Source organism: Carassius carassius, chromosome 8 (assembly GCF_963082965.1).
Source record: "Carassius carassius chromosome 8, fCarCar2.1, whole genome shotgun sequence".
Lineage (NCBI taxonomy): Eukaryota > Metazoa > Chordata > Actinopteri > Cypriniformes > Cyprinidae > Carassius > Carassius carassius.
Genome location: NC_081762.1, coordinates 25,703,575 through 25,730,176, shown reverse-complemented (window position 1 = coordinate 25,730,176; position 26,602 = coordinate 25,703,575). Strand labels below are relative to the sequence as shown.

Sequence of the window (26,602 nt, the reverse complement as noted above, 5' to 3'; positions counted from 1 at the left end):
TTACATATTTATTGATCTGTTTCTTCCTGTAATCTCAGAAGATGATTAGATCAGATCTCTGTGTGCAGCAAACAAAATTACACTCACTGGATTATTACAATTAATGGCTTAATTAATGTTTGGAAATGGAAACTGATATTTCCAACAGACACACTACAAAATAAAAAACACACATAAAAATAACTGACTTTTCATATTAAGTATGAATAAATGAATAAACTTTGAAAAAAAAAATTAAGCTCAGTAATTTATTTTCACTTTTATATATATTCGTTACAAAATTAAACCAGTATTCATCGTTCTAAAAGCTGATTGGCCACATCCGAGGGCTCGAACACGTCTCATCCAATCACCATCGAAACTGATAGCGTCACATTGCGTCGGTGGATGACGCAGTGGCAGTATATATGTGATAGCTCGCCCCGCCCCTTCTTTCCCGATGCCCGGCTGTTAGTGCTGTGTGAGTACGCGTGTGCTCCGGAGCTCGCCTCGGCACACATTATATAAAAAATTTAAAAATACAAAAAAAATTTAAAACTTTTAAAAACTCCAAAAAATCTTTTTCTTTCACCCCCCCCCCCCCCCCCCCTTTTTCATTAAACATCGGTGAAGTGGGAGCCGAAGGCCTTGAAACACCTCAACAAACCCGAGTCGTTATAACATTAGCGGTTTGCTTCATGCGTCGGTTCGGATTTTTCGCATTTTAAATTTCAGTTGCTCTAAATATTCGTCATTTTTAATCGGCGTGTTGAGGTTAGTTTGACAGTTAAGTTACCGTTAGCTATATCTGACTTAGTTGAGCTCACGCGCTAGCGCCGCGAAACACAGTTCTGCGAGTTGACAGCTGCGAGGGAAGAGAAGATGAACCCCAGCGCTCCCAGTTACCCCATGGCCTCGCTATATGTGGGAGACCTGCACCAGGACGTGACTGAAGCCATGCTCTACGAGAAGTTTAGCCCGGCCGGTGCCATCCTCTCCATCCGGGTGTGCAGGGACATGATCACGCGTCGCTCTCTGGGCTATGCCTACGTCAACTTCCAGCAGCCTGCAGACGGTAAATGATGGCATTGACGCTAAAGACGCATTGAAAATTTAATGAAGCATGTCAGTTGCATGCTATTGCATCTCATCATATGCAGCAACGCGCGTCTGGGTCTGAATGTGAATTATAAAGCGTTGAGGATGAAAGATGCAAGCTGTTGCATGACAGCAGTGACTTGCGTGCCTGTCATATTTAGGGCGTGGGTGGGCGGAGAGTGTGCAGCACAGAGAACCCTGGTCAGGAAAATGCCTTGATCGCATTGACTATTGCGGTTTGTTCTCCCTGCTTTATTGATAAGCTATATCATGCTGTTTTCAATAGGTTTAAATATGGTCTTGGAGGTGTCACGTGTGCAGACCCTCTAATTTAGGTCAGACATGCAACCTATTTCATGCAATCCGAAATTCCTTGTGCTCCCTTTTTTATTTTATTTTTTGGAGTCAGGTTGCATATATCATATGTGGATTTTGGTGGTTGTACAAAAAGGGTTCACAAATTAATTTGGGATTGGGCAAAAATGCAATCAAAATTCAGTATATGGACTAAGCAATGTCTATGTAATTGATGCATCACTTTTATACTTAAGTAGTTAAATTAAAATAAAATAAAATTAAGTAGTTAAGCTGGTTATCCAGATATTTATATATATATATATATATATATATATTTGACGTTTTACAGCGGGGTTTTATGAACTTTTTATGACTACAAAAAATACTATATTTTTACTAAATGAATTATTATATAAATAAAGAAAGTCCATGTAAATCTCAAATAGATCTAAACCTGTAAAGAAAACTAATGACGAGAGAACTTTGATTAAACAATTTTAAAGAAATAGATTTTTAAAAAGTTTTCTGGAATAATTTTTGAGTTTTATTATACAGTGTCATACATTCTACATCCCCAATTGTAGAAGAATTGGGACATTTTGTAAAATGCAATAAAATCAAGAATCTGTGTTTTGTTAATTTGCTTTTACTTTTTTTTTAATTGACAAAAGTACAAATGAAAGATTTCCAAAGTTTTCACAGACCAACGTAAATGTATTGTAAATATAAACCAATTTTGATGACTGCAACACTCCAAAAAACTTTGAAAAGAAGCAAAATAAAAGTGAAAAGGTTATAGAATGTCCATGTTGAACTGTTTTAAACGGCTCACAGTAAGCATGTGAACTGGTAATAGGTCAAGCTATGATGTTTGGGTGTAAAATAAGCATCTCCGTGTTTGCAAACAAAGCCAGATCATGGCTTATCATCACTTTGTGCCAAATTTCACAAAAGAAGTGTCAAACAAATCAAATCACATTTTGCAATGCAAAGAATTTCGGTATTTCACCGACCTCCTTGTATGATAATGCCATACAACTACCTTGTATGATAATTTGAAAAGATTCAGGGAATCCAGAGAAATCACAGAACAGGGCAAGGCAGGAAAGTAAACCTGCTTGGACCTTTGAGCCTTCAGATGACATTGCATTAGAAACCGTCATGCTGCGGTGTTAAATATAGCCACATGGGCTCAGGAGTACTTCAGAAAACCACTGTCATTTACCTCAGTGTGCTGCTGCATCAAGAATCTGAATCTGCAGCTTGAATCTGTTACTCAGGGAGAAAGCTTTACATCAATTCTGTGCGGCACTGCTGCTGGATTCTCTGGTCCAGAACTCAACTCAGTAAGACAAAAAGACTAAAAAAAAAATGTCAGAGGAGTCCACATTTCAATGTGTTTCTGAGAAAAAAGATGTTGAATTCTCAGTCCCAAATATCAAAGGAGCCATCCAGACTTTGATCAGCAACTGATGCAAGACAATGTCAGCTCTCATTCTGCATGTGCTACAACAGCATGGTTTCGAAGCAACAGAGTGAATGTGTCTCCAATTGAAAATCTTTGACCAGTCATGAAAAGGAGACTCAAAACGCTGACCTCACAGACTGCTGAGCTTCTTGTATCAAGCGAGTTTGGACAAAAAATTTGCCCACAAAACTTTAACAATTACTATCCTCAATTCCCAACTTTTTTGGAGTGTGTTGCAGCCATCAAAATCCACATTTACATAATAAAATTAAGTTTGTATGTGAAAACACTGGAATTTTTTCTTTGTACTTCATTCAATCAAAAGTTGGAGAGAAAGAACAGACAGCATTTTTATTTTATGGCGTTTCACGAAATGTCCCAACTTTTCTGGAATTGGGTATTGGTTATTGTTCCTTTTGTTATTACCGGTATTGTTATTTTAAGTATATTTGAATGTTGATTCTTTTTAAATGATTTAAAAACAATTAAATTTGTTTAAATGATTCTAAACAATTTTTTGAAATATTGTAATCATGTTGACTTTGCCATGAATATAGCCTTTTATTTATATCATAAATAAACAGATGCAAATAGGTAGTGCAATAAAACAAACATGTAATTTGTATTTTGGAGGTTTTCTTTCTACTATTCCAAAAGACGTAGATGCAAAATATCCAGAAATATTCAAATTGTTGAGTGCGTGAAATAAAAAAACAATGGTTTTGCCAATAGTGCCTTGCCTTAATGATTTTAGTGGACTCGTAATTGTTTTTGGTTCCAGCTGAACGCGCTCTAGACACGATGAACTTTGACGTGATCAAGGGTAGACCTGTGCGCATCATGTGGTCTCAGCGCGACCCCTCGCTGAGGAAGAGCGGCGTTGGAAACATCTTCATCAAGAACCTGGATAAGTCTATTGATAATAAAGCGCTTTATGACACCTTTTCTGCATTTGGCAACATCCTGTCCTGCAAGGTAAGTCCCACACATGCTTTAGTGTGTGCTTTGCAGTGATTTGATGATCGAGTGTTGGATTTTTTTGTGCACGAGTGATTGTTTTGGTCGGTGGGAGCATGATTTTATGCCTGATATCCTTTCTTAAGGTGGTTTGTGACGAGAATGGCTCAAAGGGCTATGGCTTTGTGCACTTTGAGACCCAGGAGGCCGCTGAAAGAGCCATTGAGAAAATGAACGGCATGTTGCTGAATGACAGAAAAGTGTAAGTGAGATTTTTGGCATCGTCCCAAACCTGAGCATCAGGTTGAAGGAAAATTGCTAAAAGACCTTGCCAGCTAACACGAGGAGTGGCTTTGACTAACAGACTTGATTTGGGATTGAAGTGTGTGGAAGGGTGGTGACATAAATTAAATATTAAATATTGTAACATGAAATTTAAAGGAATAGTTCAACCAGAAATAAATGTGTAGTGAAAAATTACACTGATGGTGAGTATTTTTTATTATTTTATTTTTTTAGCCAATTTAAATTTTTGGGTGAACTATTCCTTAAAGCGACATTTTCATTATCATCACATGCCTAATATACGTTTGTTTAAAGATTGCATTCAAGTATTACTGCATTATGACAGACATTGTAGATTCTACAATCCCATGTATGAAATTGTGCTCCATGTGGGTCACTGTTAATAATTCAATAATTTCAATAATCTCATCACTAACATGTTCACAGAAGTGCATTTGAGATGCACTTCCTTTCAAAAGTTTGACGTCTGTAAGATAATTACATGTAGTGCACTAACCAATGCTGCTTAAAAGTATAAAAAATGCAGTAAAAACAGTAATATTGTGAAATATTATTTCATTTTAAAATGTTTTTTATTTGAATATATTTTAAAATATAATTTATTCCTGTGATCAAAGCTGTATTTTCAGCATCATTACTCCAGTCTTCAGTGTCACATGATCCTACAGAAATTATAATAATATGCTAATGAAGAAAAAAATTATCAATGTTTAAAACGGTTGTACTGCTTCATAATTTTGTGGAAACCATGAATCATGATACATTTTTCGACGAATTCATAAAAAAAAAAAAAAACTGGATTCGATGAATAGATTGTTTTTCAAAAGAAGTTTTTGAAATATAAATCATTTGTAAAATTATAGTCTTTACTGTCAAATTCAATTTAATATGTCCATGCTGAATAAAATCTTTTCAAAAATCTTACCTAGACTTTTCAATGGTAGTGTATATACTAAACAAACCTGGTTAATACAAGGTAAATAATTTTTCCTTGTTATTTGAGTAATAAACTGGAAAACTTTCCTTGTTCATTTCAATTAAAGATAATTTTTTGGCTTGGTTTGGCTTTTAACATCTACTTACAATGATAAATGGTATACTGTTGAAAAATCCCAAATGTTTTGATAAAATAAACTACGTCAATCATCCTCTAGAAATAACTAGTTTGAGATCCATTAGATTCTTCTATTAAACGCTCCTAATTTCTGTCAGGTTTGTAGGGCGCTTCAAATCTCGCAAGGAGAGGGAGGCTGAGCTCGGCGCAAGAGCCAAAGAATTTACCAATGTGTACATCAAAAACTTTGGGGAAGACATGGATGATGACAAACTCAAGGACATCTTCAGCAAATATGGTTAGCTCTTTGTAGTACTGCAATTTATACACTTTTATTCTCTGCTGACTTACACATTACCAAACCCTTTTCCCTTATTTGATAAGGTTCTGCCATGAGCATCCGTGTCATGACTGATGAAAATGGAAAGTCCAGAGGCTTTGGATTTGTGAGTTTTGAGAGGCACGAAGACGCCCAAAGGGTCAGTTCAACTTAATGTGGTCAAACTAATGTAATTGACTTCCTGACGGAAACTTAACCACAGTATGCACATGTACACATGTGCAATAGTTCTGCTCTCTTCTGACAGGCTGTGGATGAGATGAACGGCAAAGAACTGAACGGGAAGCTCATTTATGTAGGTCGTGCTCAGAAGAAAGTGGAGCGGCAAACTGAGCTCAAGCGCAAATTTGAACAGATGAAGCAGGACCGCATGACTCGTTACCAGGTCAGTGTGGGTGAACTCTGACCTCTGCAGCCTTGTCAAATTCAGTGTTTCCTCCTCAGTGGACCACACTGGCCAAAACGGCTGAAACAGTGAATTTGTAGCCCATGGGCCTCACGTTCCTTTATAGTGGATATTGAGGACAGAAGGGCAACATACAAATGGTTGTTATTCAAGGACATGAGTTAGACTGTGTTACTGCGTTTGGATCAGGATTCTGAACCGGTTCAAGGAACGAAAACGAAAATCGGAAACGAACAAAATTTGACAGGAACAGAAACAGAAACGAAATCAAATTTTATAGATCGGAACAGAATCGAAAATTTGAAATGGCCATTAATCGGATAATAACGTTATTTTATCGTTCCATTTAAGATTTGAAATTTGCTGTCAATGAATCATGAATTCCAGAAGTACATCCTATGCAAATGTGACGCTGGAGCCAGCGAGTGAAATGTCCGCTCAGCTGTGAACTCATCATAGGCAACGTACCGCACTTAGAGTTTATCTGAGGATAGATGAATTCAACAGATCACACACCTGCAGCACTTCTGTGAATGGAGAAAACTGAAAAACGAACCCCTATTGGCTTACATAAAAAGGAATATAGGCATATATACTAAATATATAATATATTATATATATTTCATGAAAGAAAAAGTGTGCTAAATTACGGTTCATTGTGACACGTTCCAAAGTTTTCGAAAAAGGAAAACTAAACTGCAGAGAGAAGTTTTCTTTATTTTGCAAAAGCTTTACAGTTTTAATTATTTTGCAAAAGCTGACAGCTTTGAATAATGTCTTGCTTCTATATAATCAACCTGCTTTGGTATGACCATCGCGCTGACACAACATCATTTTGCTTAATTAAAGCCTGTACATTAACAAAATAAAATAGAGTTAAAGAAACAAATAAAAAGTTAGACTGCTCCGTTGTACAACATGTTGCGTTCAGAGTGACCGCGCCTCACTGTGCTGATACAGCCGATGTTTTATGTAGATAAAAGTACAAACACTATATAATACATACTATTTTAGCATCCAAATGCGTCGCGAACATGGAAACATTTGGATTCGTGCCGGATGAGAGAGGCAGGCATCAGCTTCAGCTTAAATTAATTTGTTTTTGGATTGACGTTTTAATAGCCTAAACTTGTTTTGTTTTCGAGAGAAACTAATAGCTGTTTTTATAATGTTTGTAAACATTTTGCTTTAGACTACAGGCATTTTAGCCTTCATTATTTCGTAAAGTAATAGGGCTAATAAAATGCAATGCCGCGACTTTAGTTTATTTATTTTTTTTCACTTTCAAAACGCTTTTTATTTTCTTTTTTTTTTCTTTTTTTTTTAACAATGCAGCAAATATTTTTAAATATCTTAAAAACACTTTGATGTCTTTAAAGTGTTGATAGATTTTTTTTTTAGTAGCCTACATTTGGATAAAATCTAGAAAAGATGACTAACCACAGCGGGTTATTGACTAACGTTAGATCTCTTTTTTTTTTTTTTTTGAGTATATAAAACGCTGTACTTTATTATTATTACATTACTATTATTGTAGGGAGTGAAATTTAAGGTAAAAAGTAATGTTCTATAACTTTAAATAAGATATAAACGTAATATCGTGAGAACAGAGACCCGCGGAGAGAATAGTGTGCGCGCAGTTATGAGAAGTAGAGAGAGAGAGGGAGAGAGAGAGAGAGAGAGAGAGAGAGAGAGAGAGAGAGAGATGACGCACATGGTGTAATCAGATGTGGTTAATTCCTAATGTTCACATCTTCATGTTTAGTAAATCAAGTGTTATGATCTGCCGAGCTCCCTGTCGGTGTCCTCCTTCCAACAAAGCCAACGAGCTAGCGCACAGTAAGAACTGTAAAGCCTGCATAAAGAAACGACGCGCGTTACATTATTATTAGGCAAATTATAGACACATAATATTGTTTTTTTTAAATAACGTTATTAACCGGTATTTTTTCCACCCGACCCGGTTTCGGAACGGTAATAATTCAGAGGAACGCAGGAACAGAAACGTTAAAATATCGATTCTGCTCTGAGTGAATCGATTTAATTTTCTTTTTGTTTTCAAGCCCTGGTTTGGATCTTCAGTTTTATTTATTAAATCCAGGAGAAGTGTCTTGTAAGTGCCATCACACATGCAGTTCTTCACAGCCATTTGCTGTCTTTACAGGGTGTCAATCTTTACGTGAAGAACTTGGATGATGGTATTGATGACGAGCGTCTTCGTAAAGAGTTCTCTCCCTTCGGTACAATCACCAGTGCTAAGGTACGATTGTGTATCCATCTGACCAAGTTATTTATACACATTCTGGACATTTACATACACATTGATGGTCTTATTAAAATTCATTGGATTTAAAAATGCACTTTCTTGGTCTAATTGTGTACACTTTGTCAGTGCAGAAATGTTTTTAGTTACTGTACTAAGCCGGAAAAGCCTTAAGGCTGAAAAAAACATTGCATGTTTCTTAAAAGGGTCATATGATGTTGCTAAAAATAACATTATTTGGTGTAGTGTTTATGCAGTTTAAGGTTAAAAAAACACATTGTTTTCCACATACTGGGCATTATTGTTTCTCGTCTATGCCCCGCCTTCTGAAACGCATACACTCGGTCTGAAAAGTGATGTGTGCTCTGATTGGCCAGCTATCTAGTGCAATGAGGAATACAATGAATTTGTTTCCCTTGATGTAATATCTTTGCAAAAGCCATTTCATGTAAATTTTATTTTTTGCATTTTGCCTTTTAGACAAAAGTTGAAGTCTTCCCCCTCTTCTGTCACAGGTCATGATGGACGGTGGTCGCAGTAAAGGCTTCGGATTTGTCTGTTTCTCTTCCCCTGAGGAAGCCACTAAAGCCGTGACTGAGATGAATGGCCGTATTGTGGCCACTAAGCCGCTGTATGTGGCTCTTGCTCAGCGCAAAGAGGAACGGCAGGCCCATCTCACCAACCAGTACATGCAGAGGATGGCCAGTGTCCGCGCAGTGCCAAACCCCGTGATCAACCCCTACCAGCCTGCACCTCCATCAGGATACTTCATGGCTGCCATTCCACAGGTGGGTTGGTTGTCATATTGCTTAGATTAACATTACTGCTTTGTTTTTCCCACTAATGATTGTCTTGCATCACAGGCCCAGAACAGAGCTGCGTATTACCCTACCAGTCAGCTCACCCAGCTCAGACCCAGTCCCCGCTGGGCTACACAGGGCGTCCGGCCTCAGCGTAAGGCAACTTTCTATCCCAGAAACCTGCTTCATTAAATGAATCCAGTAGTACTGATTCATACTAATTAAGACTTTGAACCTTTCCAACAGACTTCCAGAACATGCCAGGCACAATGCGCTCATCTGGCCCCAGACCGCAGTCCTTCAACACCATGCGTCCTGCGTCTCAGGTGCCTCGCATGATGTCCACACAGCGTGTTGGTGAGTAGTTCCAGCCTTTACATGCACCACAGCACCATCAGGTTTGGTGACACAGAATATTCAGTAGGGCTGAAATATATACTGAGATTCTCCAAATGCATCAGGATTCTTCCTCAAGTTGATCAGTTTTGTACAGCAGATGGTGCTGCATGCTTTAGAAACAGCCGTACTCTGCTCATTTCCAAATCTTTACACAAACTTGAACCTAAAATAATCATTCATAAAATTGGAAAAGTATCCAATATGTGATAAAAGCATTCTGAGCCGAGGTGAAATTACATGACTCAGCCAAACACACAAGCGCTCCTCAGTAGTCTTTTTCTTGAGCATTTCAGTGTGCGGATAAAAACTAGATTAGAGCAATATCTGCTGTTAAAATCTAAGCTGAGAATCGTGATGCATCTCAATCGATCCATGAATTGATTCTGCATCGATTTATCGTCGCAGACCTGATATTCAGTGATTTTGTGATTAAACATACTTGATTTCATTTGCCTTTTTAGTTTGTTAAAGACCGTGTCATTAGACCATGGAAATCTGCTGTCCTGCAGAGTTCATATTTAACCCTAAACAAGGCAAAAGTGTATAACTTCCTACCATATTAAACTTTCTTTACTTCAGTGGCTGTTGGTTTAAATTATGGTTCGTTAAAAAACAGCCTTATAATACATTTGGGAAACGTTTTGGCCTGCCTAGAGATATGTGACCTGTGCTGGCAAAATGAAATCACAATGAGTACGTTTTCAAAAATTAGTTAATTTTACATTCTCCGTTAAATGACCTTCTAAATGGAATCTGACAGAAAATGACAGATACATCCGTTTGAAGTCGATGGGGTCAGCTAAATCAATTTAATCAAATCTAATCCTGAAGTTTTCTGAAGGTCCCAAAGGAAATTCTCCTAGCAAGATTGCATTTACAGTTTTTACACCATAAGCTTGCATTGTTTTTGAGCAGTTATGAGTTACAAGCTCAGAGGAACTTAACTAAATCAACTGATTGTTCAATTGAGTTTGTTACTGGTGATTCTCAGATAACACATTATTATGAATTACATAATAATATTGAAACAAGTTCTTATAAATATTGAAAAGTGTTGCTTCAGTGGTTATTCAGGAGTTCATGTACAGCCTCAACAGTTCTTGATTTAATAAAAAAAAGACGTAAATCTAGTAATAACATGGTAATAATACAGTAACAATCAAAACTGACTTTCTTGTTTCCCATTCATTTAATAAGAAGTCATATGCAATTTGTCTTTAATTGAAAAAAATATGCTACTAATGACTTCAGATGACCGGGTCTGAACAGTCCCATTAAAATTTTGAATGCATAATGAGGGCTGAATAGTTTCAGAGATTGTTGCAGAAAAACAATCACCTTATATGTGTGTGCAACATTACTTGTTACAGATGAATGTGGTGATCTCTCCACATCCAAACATGCCCATTATTAATAGAGTTTCTGCCTGTGTTTCTGTCTCAGCTGCTCAGACCATGGGTCCGCGGCCCAGCAGTGCAGCGGCTGCAGCTTCTGCTCCTCCAGTGCGAGGCGTACCGCAGTACAAATACACCCCCAGTGTCCGCAGCACATGAACACACAGCCTCAGGTGACCATGCAGCAGGTAAGACTGCGCTCCACCTTTAACCCTTCACGCCTCAAAGATGTGCTTTTGTGTTAACTGTACCCTGTGCTGGGGAGTAACTAGTTACATGTAACAGAATTACGTAATTTAATTACAAAATAAGGTTACACTTTATTTTTAGGTGTCTTTGTTACGGTGTAATTATAAAATGAATACAAGTACTGAGTAATATTAATTAACTACAAGTACTTACGATATGGTTAGGATTAGGGTTTAGGTTAGGGTTACTTGCATGTAATTATGCATAATTTATTGTAATTATAATGGTAGGTACATGTAACGTAACAAGGACACCTTAAAATAAAGTGTTACCCAAAATAAATGTAACTGTAATCTGGTTAATAAATTACAGTTACTTATTAAAAAAAATTGTGATTACAAAGGGGTTACATCGGAAATACTTTGTACACACATATAGATTTGATTTATTTATTTAGCAAATTGATTTTAAATCTGTATTTAACCTTAAAAGGAGAAAGTCTGGTTTTGTGGTGGCTGTGCTTTAAAATTACATTTTTATAATCTTAAATCAAGTAAAGAACAATGTTGAAAGTTTGACAGTACTGTAGTGTTGAGCACAACTGTAAGGTTAACCCAGACTGCTTTAAATGTTTCAAAATGATGAACAATTTAGAAACTAATTTAGAAAAGTAATCAAAAATAGAATCAGTTACATTACTTTAAGAAAGTAATTGAAATAGTTAACACTTTTTATTACATTTTGAATAGGGTAGCTTTTAATCTGTGACCTATAACATTTCCAAAAGAACCTTCCCAGCACTGACTGCACTGGTTTACTCTGTTTACAGCCTGCTGTGCACGTGCAAGGACAGGAGCCGCTCACGGCCTCCATGCTCGCCGCTGCCCCGCCACAGGAACAGAAGCAGATGCTGGGTAAAGAGTGCTGCTTTTCACTGCATGCTCCTCCCACCACCTGACCAAACCAGGCTAATGTTTCATCTTCCTCTCACAGGTGAGCGTCTCTTCCCACTTATCCAGAACATGCATCCCAGCCTGGCTGGCAAGATCACCGGTATGCTGCTGGAAATCGACAACTCGGAGCTCCTCCACATGCTGGAGTCTCCAGAGTCTCTGCGCTCCAAGGTTGGACTCGTTGCTGAACGGTGGTTTTGTGAACTGCATGGAATGAAGCATTGGAAGACATGTCTGGATGTTTTGTCTGACAGGTCGATGAGGCGGTGGCCGTACTCCAGGCTCACCAGGCTAAAGAAGCCGCTCAGAAGACCGTGACCAACTCTACTGGTGTGCCAAGCGTCTAAACCAAGGTAACGGTGTTCTCTGCTCGCGTCAAATGTTTCATGTGTTGGGAACTGCGAGGTCACGATGTCTGTTTTACAGGGGGACAAGGCCTCGAATCTTCACCGAGAGGAAAAAGTAAACATTGAAAAAAAAAAATACAGAAAACATCGCAAAACATTGAAAACGATATTTTAAAAAAGAAACTTGAAAGAGCCAGGTCTAGAGACAGGCATTCTAGGCCTAGTTAAGGTATAAAAAAAAAGGAACAAAAAAAGGAAAAATGGACTAAAATAATGTTAAATTAAAAAAAAAAAAATATATATATATATATATATATAATCCACAGTATAGGTAATAAACAGCCGTAAAGCATTCCTGCCTTGTTTTATTGCTTTTAAAGCCTGGCCTTGTCATGTTCTCAGTAGGAGAAGTGACTGAACCAGCAATGTGAAGTTATCTTCAATTCAAAATATGCTTGCTCAAATAAAGCTCATTACAAATGAGTGAGTGTCTTTTTCAGATCTCTTTCAGGGGGATTTGGGATGCTAATGGTGTGGCGTTTTAAGTTCATGTCCTTAGACTAGATTCAGACTTGTAACACTGCACTTTTATAGGCTGTGTGTGATTATTGGGAAGAACAAGGGTGAGGAATGTTGGAATGAAAGAGGAAGATGATGAGTGCCAGGAAGGGAGAGTAGCTGCACAAAAAAGGAAGACAAAAACTGCAGGCAGACTTTTTATTATTGTTATTATTATTGGGATGTTTACAAAGACATGGGATGTTGGGGTCATTTTAATAAGTGGAACCCTATTGTTCTACATTCTGTTGTAAAGAATAAAGCTGTGTTCGGAGGTACCTTACCATTGAAGTTATTTTTAGACATTTTCATTTCAAGCAAAGTGCACACTGTTTCTAATTCCTCGAGTTACTGTATGCCTGAACATTAATTTCAAAAGTAGGTGACTGAGATGCTTGTTTACATAGTTTAGAAGTGTAGGTAATCATCAGGTTGTTTAGCAAGGGCATGGATATACTACAAAAGTGCCTTGACCTTATATGGGCGATCTTTCAAAGAACACAGCTTAACTGATTCTGAAGAAACATTCTTTAAGAATTCCAGTTTTAAATAACGGATTTAGAATTTTAGTGTCACTTTAGTTTGTCTTGTTTCAATTGTAAATGTAATAACTTTTCATATTTACATTTTGGATTTATTTTAAACATGGTTCGTCTCCTGCACACTTAACTCTTAAACATTTTAAATAATTCTTAAAAGCTGGAAAAATTCAAACCTGCTCATTTTCAAATTGTTTTGAAAAGTCTCTACGTTAAATTAATTTACCATAGTTGTTTTTATTTTTTTTAAGTTTAAAGAATTTCAATGAAGCAGTTGAGAAATATGATATATATATATATATATATATATATATATTAGTGCTGTCAAATGATTATTCGCATTCTAAATAAGTTTGTGTTTACATAATATTTGTATGTGTACTGTGTACATTTATTATATATATAAAAACATACAGTATATATTTTGAAAATATTTACTTATTTATATTTTTATATGTATCTTTAATATATAAACAACATATTTTTCTTAAATATATACATGTATGTGTTTGTATTTATATATATATATATATATATATATATATATATACATAATAAATATACACTGTATACACACATTATGTATACAAAGATGTTTGATGTGATTACGGTAATCGTTTGACAGCACTAACATGTATTATATATATTGCAATTTGCAACTGCATAGCAACTAACCACATTATGTAGTGTTGAGTTTTTCATGTGCAAGCCCTTTTTCTCAGGTAATTTTAAATCACATTCAATATGTTTTTGCATCTACTTTCATGAATTTAATTGCATTCTTTCTCTCCTTAATGCACTACCTAACATTAACCAACCAGCATTACATTTGTTATAGTATTTATTAATCTTTGTTCATTTTAGTTAAGGAAAATATAACTATCCATTGTTAGTTCATGTTAGCTAAGGTTAATTAAATATCAACAGATGCAACTTTTAAATTGTAATTATATATATTAGTCAGTGCTGAAATTAACATTAGGATTAATAAAAGTATTTTTCATTTTTAGGTTATGCTGTCTCATGTAGTTAACTAATGTCAACATATGGAAAATTGCTGTTAAAACTATAAAACAGGATCAATATGTTGATCCTGCTATTCAGAGCTTGCGTGTCATGCTTCCACTCCAAATAGTTTCGTTTCCACTTTCAAAGACAGGGACTTCACATGTCTGTCGCACGCTAAGTGATACCCACATCAGCTTTGATTATTTAGATTGTCCTATGACATAATTTGTATACAAAATTGGATTTAAAATGCAAAATCACTAAAGCTTTCTATATTCAAGATGATAACTGGACACCTCTTACTGAACTAAACAATGCAGCCTATTACCATTTGAAATGTCAGCTGTTGTATAATGTTTTACATGCTATTTATGTAGAATAGGAGGTCAACAGCATATACTATGCAGTATGCAGTACACTAGTTCTCCACTGGGAGGATATCTGATATCTCTGTTGACTTATTGATGTCAGTCAGTCTCCTCTGATAAAGAGTTTCTCCCAGCAGAGACATTTAATGGCCTGTCCGTCATTGATCTCAGGTTCTTCTCTTTGCATAACTGGTTGTGTCAGTATACATTGATCCTCACAGCTGTGTGAGCGATGACAGATACTGAGTTACAGAATGAGCTTTCAAAACTCAGTGCTGGTGTTTAGTAGTCTAGACTGTGAAATTACACGGTTTGGGTGGATTGATTGCTGAAACATCTCAAAATCGTTCAGCAGGAGTGCTTTTAGTTAAAATAATAATAATTTACTGACCCTCAGGTGGTTGTTCCAAAGCTGTATGACTTTCTTCTACAGAACATAAAAGAAGATATTTTGAGAAATGGCTCAGTGTTTTCTGTCCATCCAATGGAAGTCAATGAATACCAAAACTCTGTTCCACAGAGAAAAAAAGTAGGTCGTACACGTCTGGAACGATGAGGAAATGAGGACCATATGTTCATTTTTTGGGTGAACTATCATTTTATGATCTGTAGTTCCAGGCTTTGTGGGAAAAGTAATCTATTTTCCACTTCCTAGTTCCTAGTACATAGCAATAATATTTTCTAGAGAGGATAGTTGTTTAAAATATTCACATTAAATAAATTTTTTAACCCTGTTAACTGATTACTTTTTTTTTTTTTTGCATTAATGCTTCAAAATAAATTTGCCTATTTCATCTTTTTTATATTATACTTAAAATATTTAAGGCAACAACTGAATTTAAGATTCTAAGATGAATTGTTGTTTGTTATTTTAATTTATTGTTTAATACACTTCATGATATTGCTAAAGAACAAATTTGATTTTCTTACTACTCGGGTCAATAGTAATCTCAAAATAACCAAAAGTCTGAATATATTTGTAATCCAACAGATTACTTTATGAACTATTTTCATGATAAAAATATCCGTAAGTAATCTGCCCAGCCCTGGTCTTAAATCAGTGTGAACCGAACAACATTTAAACAAAATATGTTTTGGAAGACAATGGCTTACTCATAATTTTGTGTGATTTTAACAATAAAATAAACTCAAAAATTCATTAATTCATTAACTAAAAAGATTAAATGCTAAAATTACACCAAGTAATTTAAAGCTAAATAGAAATGTAAAAAGCAAATTAAGTAAAATAAGTAAATGATGAAACTGCATAACAATGACTAAAACGTAAACTAAAATTATATTATATTTAAAAAAACAAATTCAAAATATTAATAAACAGTGTTGGGGTAGTGCATTACAAGTAAAGTGAGTTATGTAATCAGATTATTTTTTTCAAGTAACTAGCAAAGTAACGCATTACTTTTTAAATTTACAACAATATCTACACAAAAGTAACTACTTTCCTAACGAAGTAACGCAACCAGTTACTTTTTTTATGGAGTAACGCAATATTGTAATGCACACATTCTTCATTACTATTTAATACTATATTTATTTCAAAATAAACAATGCAACAATGATTTAGTCTTTAAAGGTCCCATTTTTCGTGCTTTTTTTGAAGCTTTGATTGTGTTTACAGTGTGCAATGTAACATGTAAATGTTTCGCGTGTAAAAAAACAAAGTATTTTTCACACAATTCACCTGTATACCACTGTTTTCACTGTCATAAAAACGGGTTGATGATTTCCTTGTTCTATGAAGTCCTTCCTTCAGAAACACGTAACGGGTTCTGATTGTGCCAGCGGTTCCTGTGTTGTGATTCGACACCAGCTAGGACTAGTTTTGAGAAGTGGGCAGGAGCATGTGCTGGAGATGTACTTATAATCACAGGAGCATTTTTACTGATGAGATGCGCATGAAAATCGCATTCATTTTTTTGTACAGCCCTAACATCTAGTTCACAAAGCTAAACAGCGTTGCCCTTTGTGTAATAAGTTACAAAAACTGTTAAACGCACCAACTTAAATAATAAAATACACTTACTGGTTGTGGTCCATAAACAACGCCTTCTCCAGACAAAGAGGGAACTGCTCCATCTTTCAGGAATAATCTTTGTGCGAATCCGGCATTAAACTGATTGAGACTGAGGAAGCTGTCCTCAGCAAAATGTGCTGCACATAGTTTTACATGTGGATTATAATTTTCGGGAACCGAGTTAAACATAAATTGTAACCATTAATCTCCAAGTACAGCGTCCCTGGGAAGCCCAAACAAAGATGATTGGACTCCGAGATGAAAATAACAGCGTTTCGACGACATGGCGACAAACACAAACGCAACTCTTTCTCTTCTCCGTCGCAGCGCAACAAGACCACGCCCCCTTTTTGTGTGTTCATGCGGGCGGAGATTAGTCAAAAAACTGTTTTAGTGACGTCATTACTGCAGGAACTAGAGGGATGTAGTCCAAACAGGTCGTTTTTTGTAGGCGAATTCTGTTAAATAAAATATCTCGCTTGGCATTGAACTTTGAGCTTTAGAATTTTACAGATATTATTTATACTCTAACAACAACATTACACACTAACTAAAGTTTAAAACATGGGATCACGAAGAAGGGGACCTTTAATTATTATTTATCTTGAGTCTTAAAGGTTCAACCAGAAATTGAAAAAAATTGTCATTAATTTCTCACCCTCACGTCGTGCCAAACCTGTAAGACCTTCGTTCATCTTCAGAACACAAGATATTTTTGATGAAATCCGAGAGCTCTCTGATCCTCCATAGACAGCAAGGGTATTGCCAAATTCAAGGCCCAGAAAGCTAGTGAGGACATTGTTAAAATAATCCATGTGACATCAGAGGTTCAACTGTAATTTTATGAAGCTACGAGAATACATTTTGTGTGCAAAGAAAACTAAATTAATTACTTTATTTAACAATTCTCTGCCGCAGCACTCTGGCGCCATTATGGAGAGTATCACGATGCATGCCTTGAACATGGGAGTACCGTTGCTGTCTGTGGAGGGTCAGAGAGCTCTCGGATTTCATCAGAAATATCTTAATTTGTGTTCTGAAGATGAACAAAGATCTTACGTGTTTGGAACGACTTGAGGGTGAGTAATAAATGACAGAATTTTTATTTTTGGGTGAACTGTCCCTTTAAGGCTTGAATTCTGAAGGTTGTCCTGTGGGTTTGCTTAGTAGATGCATTCAGTCACTGGTTTTTCTCCGTAAATCTGAGGCCAACAGCGCATGTCTGTATCTGCCTGCCCACAACTGCTTGCTCATGCTTGAGTGCTTGTGCCCTTAACGACTCTCCCAGGGCCAGCCATTACAATCACTCACTGATTTCCCTCCCAGCCAGGTGAGCATAACATGTTGTCTCAACAGCTGTTCTGTGAAACGCCTCGGGCATCTGCATGTTCTAGTCTCTCAGCTCAGAGTGAGGTGCAAGCGGCACAAAGGTCATGGGTTTGTTCCACAGGAAACACTGATATAATCTGAGCACCGAATGCACTGAACATCCTTAGTAGCATCGAGCAAAATTACAGTAGGGGTGTACTTAAACCCAGACATCACAGGAAATTAAAAAGTGTGCTTAATTGTATTGTAGGTGCATTTATTGTGTATTTTAGATCTTAAAGTTTATAAAGTGCATATATATATAAAAAACAGTACTTGCAGAGAATACATTTTAATAAAAGGCCACTTAAGTGTAGGCCTACTTAAAGTGAGTTCACTTTTATTACCGTATTTTCCAGTCTATAAGTCACACTTTTTTCATAGTTTGGCTGGTCCTGTGACTTATAGTCAGGTGCGACTTATCAAAATTAATTTGACATGAACCAAGAGAAATGAACTAAGAGAACTGAACCAAGAGAAAACATTACCGTCTACAGCCGCCAGAGGGCGCTCTATGCTGCTCAGTGCTCCTGTAGTCTACACTGAAGACATAGAGCGCCCTCTCGCGGCTGTAGACGGTAATGTTTTCTCTTGGTTCTAAATAAATGCGACTTATAGTCCAGTGCGACTTATATATGTTTTTTCCCTCGTCATGGCGTATCTTTTGGATTGATGCGACTTATACTCAGGTGCGACTTATAGTCCGAAAAATACGGTACTATGTTTCTTAACATACTTAAGTACACTTTGTTAAAATCCTTATGCCTTAATCATCTTTTGTGGTGCTTTTTATTGTTTCTTTTATATGTGTAGTAAAGCGTGTGTAAAGTACTTGATTGTAATTTTAACTGCATTGAGTTTTTATTAATTCTTTTACTTTAATGTTAATATTATATGTTATATTTTAAATATACCACCAGTACAAATTACAATAAAATATATTTTAGTTGATCATAAATGCTTGTCAGTACATTCTGCAGTTACACTTTAACCTTATTCCAGAAGATTTATGAAATTTCATTTAAAGACGTACTTAAGTCCTACTTAAGCATTGTTAGGTTTAACTAATTGAATTTAATATAAATGTGAACTGTGATGATTTAAAATGCAGTTAAGTGTCTAAAAACATCACATTTAGCTCATTCTTTTAGAATATTTCCTTAAAAATACTATTTTTTTTTTAAAAAGTATACTTAAGTGGACTTCTTTTTCACAAGAGTGGACTTGAATGTAAAAAGCCTGTCGTCTGCTGTAGTTGACAGAAGTTGTCTTGAGTTGAACTGGTTCTGTGTCTCAGGTGTAGGTGGAGCTGAAGAACAGCTTGTGTTCTTGTGAGGGCAGGGAGAGCGTGGATCATGACACGCTTCTCTCTCATTCATCTCCATTGACAGCGGTTGCTATGCACAGGACGACACTGAGATGGTCGTGCGGTTCAGCTGCTACACATGAATGAACATGCCCATTATGACCCTGCTGTTACAGATACTCTCAACCAATCATCCAGATCCTTAAACTGAGTGTACAACTGTATATAGATGCACATAAACATCAATCTGATGCACATTCAACATTTGAGTTCTTTCTCCCCTCACATCAATATATATATATATATATATATATATATATATATATATATATAAAATGTTTAATTTGCTGTAACACTTTATAATAATGTTACATTAGTTAACTACATAGTAAACATGAACGAAAAATGAAACAACTTTTTCAACCAAAGCACACTTTAAGGGAGCTGTTTAAAAAGAGCAAGATGATTGTCTTGTACAGTCTGCAGTTTAAGTCTTTGCTTCCCTGATGAGTTACATAAAATCATGCTGAAATGCCTCACTTTTAATTCTGATTCAAGTTTGACCTGCTGTGGTCCCTTACTGCGGTCCCTGCGGAGACACAACATCAGCACTCGAGTACTTACTCATTCATGTTATCTCTGTCTGTCAGAGCAGGTCATCAGTTCATTTGATCCATTACCTTTGTCAACTAACACAGACAAACTAATCTTTCAGAAAAACAAGAATCTCTCTGCTTCCACTTTCAGACTGAACAGTTGGGATTGATCCATGTAAATCATTTATCATTGATCCAGGGTTTTTCTGCATCTTGTTGAGTCCCAGATTGATTCAGCTGAAAATACTGATTGTGTTGAAGAATGTGTCCCTTCTGCCATCCACTGATTTTACAGAGAACAGTTTATTTTCTGTTCCCTTATGCAATGAAAATATATACATGTATTCATTTGCTATATTTATATCGGAAAATATATGTGCAATACATGTTCACAATGAGGAAATTTTATTATTTGTGTTTGGTTTATATATATATATATATATATATATATATATATATATATTATAATTTTTTTTTCTTAAATGGCATCACACATTTTCATACATGAAATGTATAACTAAAAATAAAGGGAGATAAAAGTTTATGAATATGTGTTGTTCGTTGCATTCATTGCTATATATTTTTAAATGTATCAATATAGCCATGGTCTTGCACATATTGCATAGTGAAAAAAAATATTCCCATATGTATTATTGAATATATTGCAATATTTTTGCTTCATAGGAGTTATGTGTCAAAATGTCAAAAATGAAAGCCACATCAGTCCATTTAACTGTTTAAATCAATTTTTGGGAATTCAAACTGCGATTGTCCTCCCATGAATATTTAAAACGTGATGTTTTGGCCTATAGTTGTTTCTGCCAGTTTCTTTAGCAGCTGTGAGGGACGTGTAAAGCGGTTTCCCCGCTCTCCTTCACATTAGAATGAAAAAGGAGAGCGTGGCAGAGCACATAAACATGCACATGAGCTCTGCTGCGTCCAGCACTCAGATGTAAATGTGCTGGGATTGTTTCGTGAGGTGCTGGTGTTTGCATGAGTAACTGGGTGTGTGCCATGAGACTCTCCTCACACCATTCCTCCTGTGACGAAACACACAGCTGGAGGACGCTGATGGGTCCCTGCTTTGTTTTGAGATCTGGAAAACTCCTTTTGTCACGTGCATGGAGAACATTACTGCAAGGCATACAAATGGCAGCTTATATTTGTCACAAGAGCTTATTTTATTCAGAAAACACTAAACCATGTGCCCTGTCATCATTTAGTATGCCACAAAAGGGAATATTTATCTGGGCCCGGACTGACTTCATATGAGGAAGGTTTTGTGTTGAAACTCTCTATAATTAGAGCTCTGGTTTGGACACCATCAGGCAGCCACTGAATTGCTCCATATGGAAATAAGTTTTTAAGAGCTTTTGCTGTTTAACTGGGTACGTTTTGACCACAATGGTCCAAATTAGCAGGGTTTCCCGACATACAACAATATTATTGGACACCATTGGATGAAGCCATTTATTTCATAATATAAATAACTACTTAACCTACAAAAAATGACTGTGTGTGGTACAATGATGGAGATACCATGGTACTTTAAGAAACAGACTTTACACTTTAGAAGCTTGATTTTCCTAAAGCACAAGAACTTGCATTAAAACGAGATGAAAGATTATATGTATACATATATTACATTATATATATACATATTAAATATGGTATGTGGTAATTTATGATAATCCTTCTCAACCATTGCATCAAATATTATTAATATTTGATTCTGTGGTTGAGAATTATTACCATGTACTAATGAATTTCAAAGAATATCAGGCAAAAAAGGTAAAATATATGATGTAAAAAAAAAACCAAAAATGTTTAAAGAAAAAAGAAAATCACAAATGCCTAGTTTTATTTAATTAATTAGTCTTTTCTGAAAAACACCTTTTTTTAAATCATGCATAAAAATGGGGAAGACAATTCCAATTCTTCATAAAACAGCAATAAAAATATTATCAGAAGCAAAAGTACACCACTTCTTTATTTCATTTATAAAGGTATACAGCTGATATATTTAAATGAATGTTATAAAACAAGGAGCTCTATTTTTGGCAGATTTGTAGGTTACTTGTGTATAAAAAAAAATAACTAGCGAATGAACACGCTGTATTAGAACAGTGTACAAGTAAATATCTAGAGTCTGGGGAAACATTATAAACAGATCTGATTTACGTCTTTACTAAAATAATTTGGCTTTGAGGAATGCTCGCGAACTCTCGCGAGACTTGTGTTTGAACTGATCCGTGTGAAGAGAGCAGACGGATGCCAGTGAGTCAGAGAGCGAGCGAGCGCAGAGCACGGCCGACAAAACAACTCCCTCAAGAAGCTTTCTCCCTACACCACACTCGCAATTTTCCGCCTTTATTTGTCACCTGGAATGAAATGCTTTTACGCAGATGACTTGAAAGGTGAGTCGCCGGTGTATTTCGCGATATAAAAGCCTAGTTTGACTTGTTGGCTAACGGTTGTGTTCGCTTTCACATTCGCTTGCGCTGGAGGACGCGGACATTTGACTTACGCGTTTATTTCGCGAAAACGAATCTTACATTTGTCCACTTACAACTAATAACCGCCTATCTGGTGTTGTACGCCCGCTAGCAGGCATCTAGGGTAGTAAAATCGCTTTAAAGGGCCTGTGGTGGGTCCAACATTAGACGGACCTATCGTTACCGTAGACATGTAGCCAGCTATATTGCATTGTCCGTGTGTTTCTGTTTGTTCAGTTTATATCCACACCTCCGTAACCAGGATGAAACATTTAGCTAGCTTTATCACTGCTTTCAGATGTCACTAAACCTTTGATCTGCGATATACACAGGTAAAACGGATTTAGACCCTTGGTTAATGGATTAACTTAGTGGTTTATTTAGTACCGGATCGCATGCCTAATATAACCGGATAGTTATAGAGTACATTATCAATCAGCGAATCAAACGATTGTGCTCAGTGTTGACACTGTAAGCATGTTGCTGTTACATTATGCTCGGATTATTTCCTGTAGTCGTTAACTTGCATGCACAAGTATAAGAAAATGAGGGTTCAAATGTGACCAAGTCATCCATCCTTGAAGTTCAAAGGGTGTTTTAGTGTAAGGATTGTTCCCAAGAGTGTTTTTTGTTTGTTTGTAGTAATAGAGAGAATGAGTAAACTGGTTTTGGAAACCTCCCACAGCTGTTGGTTAAAGCTAGCTTTGGTTAATCTAAGAAGTGTGGAAACTGTTGGTGTGGAGAAGTGTTGACCTGTGTCTTCTGTAGATGTTGATTCATCATCCACTTTGATGCACAAGTCTGAGTCAATATTAGAGATGTGAGATAGAGATGGGTGTTGTAGGGTGTCGAAACCCCACATCGATGGAGATCTCTGTGAGTTAGGTCTATTTTCATCATTCTGCTGGTGGTGAAATAGGGGATCAGCGTTTGATGTAAATCCAAGCGGCTTATCTTCAGCGTGGTCTGGTTTTGATCTGAACACACACAGCACCAGCGGATGACCACAGATATTTGTCATAGTGTCTCACAGCGACAGAAAAAACCTTATCCTGGCACAAAATACACATTCCTCCCGATTAAATAAAATTATTGAATTACTTAGTATATATAAAACAGACCGAAGAGAAGTGTATTTGTTCATGGATGGTTAGCCATTAAAATAAATAATCCAATGCATAATATGTAATCGCAACATGTTTATTGAATTAATTTGGCATAATTTCTGATTAAAATATTAGTTGTGTGTATAAGTATATATTTTATGTTTTTATTTGTTTGTATATAAGTAATAGGCTACTTAACTGAAATGTTATGCCAAATCAAGTTAATATACATTTGATAAAATATTACTTGTGTATAACTTAATTCCACAATTAATTTGTTTATATGCAAGTAATTTATCAAGTTAATTATAATGTCTGATTATTACTTTTGTCTATTTGCCTGTGTGTATACACATTTATTTGTTTATATATGAATAATATTTATTAGAAATATAATGCCAAATTAAGTCAGTAAACATTTCTGATAAAATATTGCATATGCATAATAACTTTTTATATTAGTAAGTCATATTTATCAGTAACACTATATATATAATGTATGTGTGTGTATTTATATATAAATAAATCATATTTATAAGAAATATTATGCCAAATTAAGTCAATAAACTTTAAGCAAAAAGTCTCCTACTCTTATTATGATGCTTATGTATCATGAAAAGCAGTCTTTTTTTGTAGGACCCGGATGATCTCATTATGACACAGGTTATTAGACCAGATTTGGCAACTTGGATAACCACAAATAAAGCAGAGGATCTGTTTGAGAAGGTTGTGATGAAGTTCTTTGGGCGAATACCAGTGTTATGTTGAGATCTGTGTGTATTAACCTTGTCTATGTATTCTTATGTATTCATGGTCTTGTTCTTGACCTTAATCAAAGTCTTGGGCTTGTATCTCTCTGCATAGCTGGAGAACAGTGGGTGCTTTATGCTCGAGCTGGAAGTGCCATGAAATCAGGTGGCTTACTAAACGCACACCAAGCTGTGTGTTGTGTGTTTTAAGGGGCCAGACATGCCTCAGTATGGCAAGTGGGGTCATTGTAGTACTTCTGTGGCCAATGTGTGTTAACACACTACATTAGTTCTTCTAGGAAAAAGTTTTCATTGACATTAAATTCCAAGTGTTTGCCGTAGAGACAAATGTTTTTGCCTGCCTCGGGTATCCGTGTTCAAAGCATGGCTGGTAATGTAGTTAATGAATTCTTTGTGTGCAGATGTCAGGGCCTCATTAAAGCGACCACAGCGTTTATGCGTGCATTCATCACAAGTCCCCACAATGCAATTGTTTCAAAGACCTCATTGGCAGTAATCTGTGCTGCAGCCATTTATCTAATGACTATTTACTTGTCAATTTCTCTTATGATCTACAATCCAGCTAACAATTCAATATACCAGCATTTAAAATAATAGTGATTATGGGGCTGTTCACACTAAGGATGATAATTATAACTATAAAGTTTAATAATCTAATTCTGTAAGGAAAGTCCTAACCATTGTTTTACTGGTAATACAGAGGAACAATGTAATCGTTATCACTTTTACAAGGTTTTTTTTTTTTTGTCCTGCTGATTAACACCTAATCAGAATCCACCAACAATAAAGAGCTTGAGCATTTAAAGTAGCGGTTTTTTTTTTTTAAATCACAATTTTGAATGCACAGCTTATCAAAATAACATGTAATTTACTAGAGGTTCTGGTTCAGATTTTTAATTGCTGCAGAATGATTGTGTGGGTATTTCAGTGGAGATCAGTCTTTTAACGCAATACCATGTTTCTGTGTCATAAGTTTATTTGTGCATATGCACCACTTTTTTTTCTTTGTTTTGTGAAAAAGCTTTTCTGTGCTCTGTTTGCATTGTGTAAGGGAGTGTTTCCTCTATTGCTGTGGTGAATCTTGTGAAACAGTGTTCAGAAGATCCAGGGAGACATGTGTTTGTTAAAGGAAGAGTCTATGTAACACCATTGCTATGTATTTTAATATATAATTTAACATTTTAATAATCTCGTAGGTCTGAAGTTCATGTTCTGTAAACAGCATCTGGCCTTTGAAAAGGACAATGAACATGAATCACTTTATGAAAGAGAATAAACTGATATTATTGGTTTATTTTTGCTCAGTTTTTCCAATTACACATTTGTGTAATTTTGCATGAAATCTGTAATTTCCTAAAAGTGACAGATAAATCTGATCCGAACACTTTCACTTTCATATGAGTGCTCTTTATCTGGAGATGAAGGGAACATGACGGCAAGTGACGCGCTGTTTTGAAAGCCACATGAATGCAGGTGTTTCGATCCGGAGGCTTGACTGCTTTTTACGTCTCAGTTTGTTGTTTGCATTACACTTGCCAGTAAAGTTAAATTTTAAACTTCTGCATTCATACATGGACACTAGAGCTGAAACAACGAATCGATTTAATCGATAAAAATCGATTATTAAAATAGTTGTCAACTAATTTAGTCATCGATTCGTTGCTAAATAACTTTTATTTGCCGTAAGCGGCTCATTTCGTGCATATTTCAAATCTGCGGTGACCAAAGTGTGGCAGTAATGAGCCACCGGAGGTTTTACTCAGCCAGTACAGCAGGAGAAGTAGCGAATAGCCAATAGCTGGCCTCGTTTTACGTCACGTGCTTCCCGAACAGCGTCTCTGCAGCATTTAGCGTGATGTGGGAGACTGGGAGTACTTTACTTTGAGCCTTCAAAAAAGAAGAGTAACCTGTAAACTCTGCACTACTGAACTGTTTAAGGGGACGTTCACATATCGCATCTTTTGCGCGCTCAAGTTCGTTATTTCCAACACCGCACTGCATCGAAGTAAAACATTTCAACTTTTCAGAATGCCGCAAGCGCACCGCGGGTCATGTGACAAGAACTAACCAATCAGCTTCATCCTTTCCCGTAACAACGTTAAAAGCTCAGTCAAGATGAAAGGAACAGCTGATCATAGTTGTATATGGATTTCCATTTTGAAATAAAATTTAGTAGCAGAGCTACTGCAAGCGATTTTTTTGA

General features: G+C 36.1%; 1 protein-coding gene, 1 non-coding gene and 1 pseudogene across 3 annotated transcripts in view; all 3 read left to right on the top strand.

The window, feature by feature from the left end:
- Positions 1–428: 428 nt before the first annotated feature.
- LOC132145642 (polyadenylate-binding protein 1A-like) lies at positions 429–12,527 on the top strand (annotated as a pseudogene).
- On the top strand, positions 5,910–6,044 carry LOC132146145 (small nucleolar RNA SNORA5). The gene has a single exon (XR_009434886.1). It is a non-coding gene; the product is annotated as a small nucleolar RNA SNORA5 (small nucleolar RNA).
- A 9,756-nt stretch (positions 12,528–22,283) lies between the features above and the next one.
- rnf19a (ring finger protein 19A, RBR E3 ubiquitin protein ligase) overlaps positions 22,284–26,602 on the top strand; it is a 43,050-nt gene continuing 38,731 nt past the window's right edge. Inside the window, exon 1 of one of the 2 annotated variants that reach the window (XM_059556791.1) lies at positions 22,284–22,445. In XM_059556791.1, coding sequence (XP_059412774.1) covers positions 22,415–22,445 — 31 coding nt within the window. In that variant the 5' untranslated portion in view covers positions 22,284–22,414. The remainder of the gene's footprint in view (positions 22,446–26,602) is intronic. The other variant, XM_059556792.1, reaches the window with a different exon arrangement.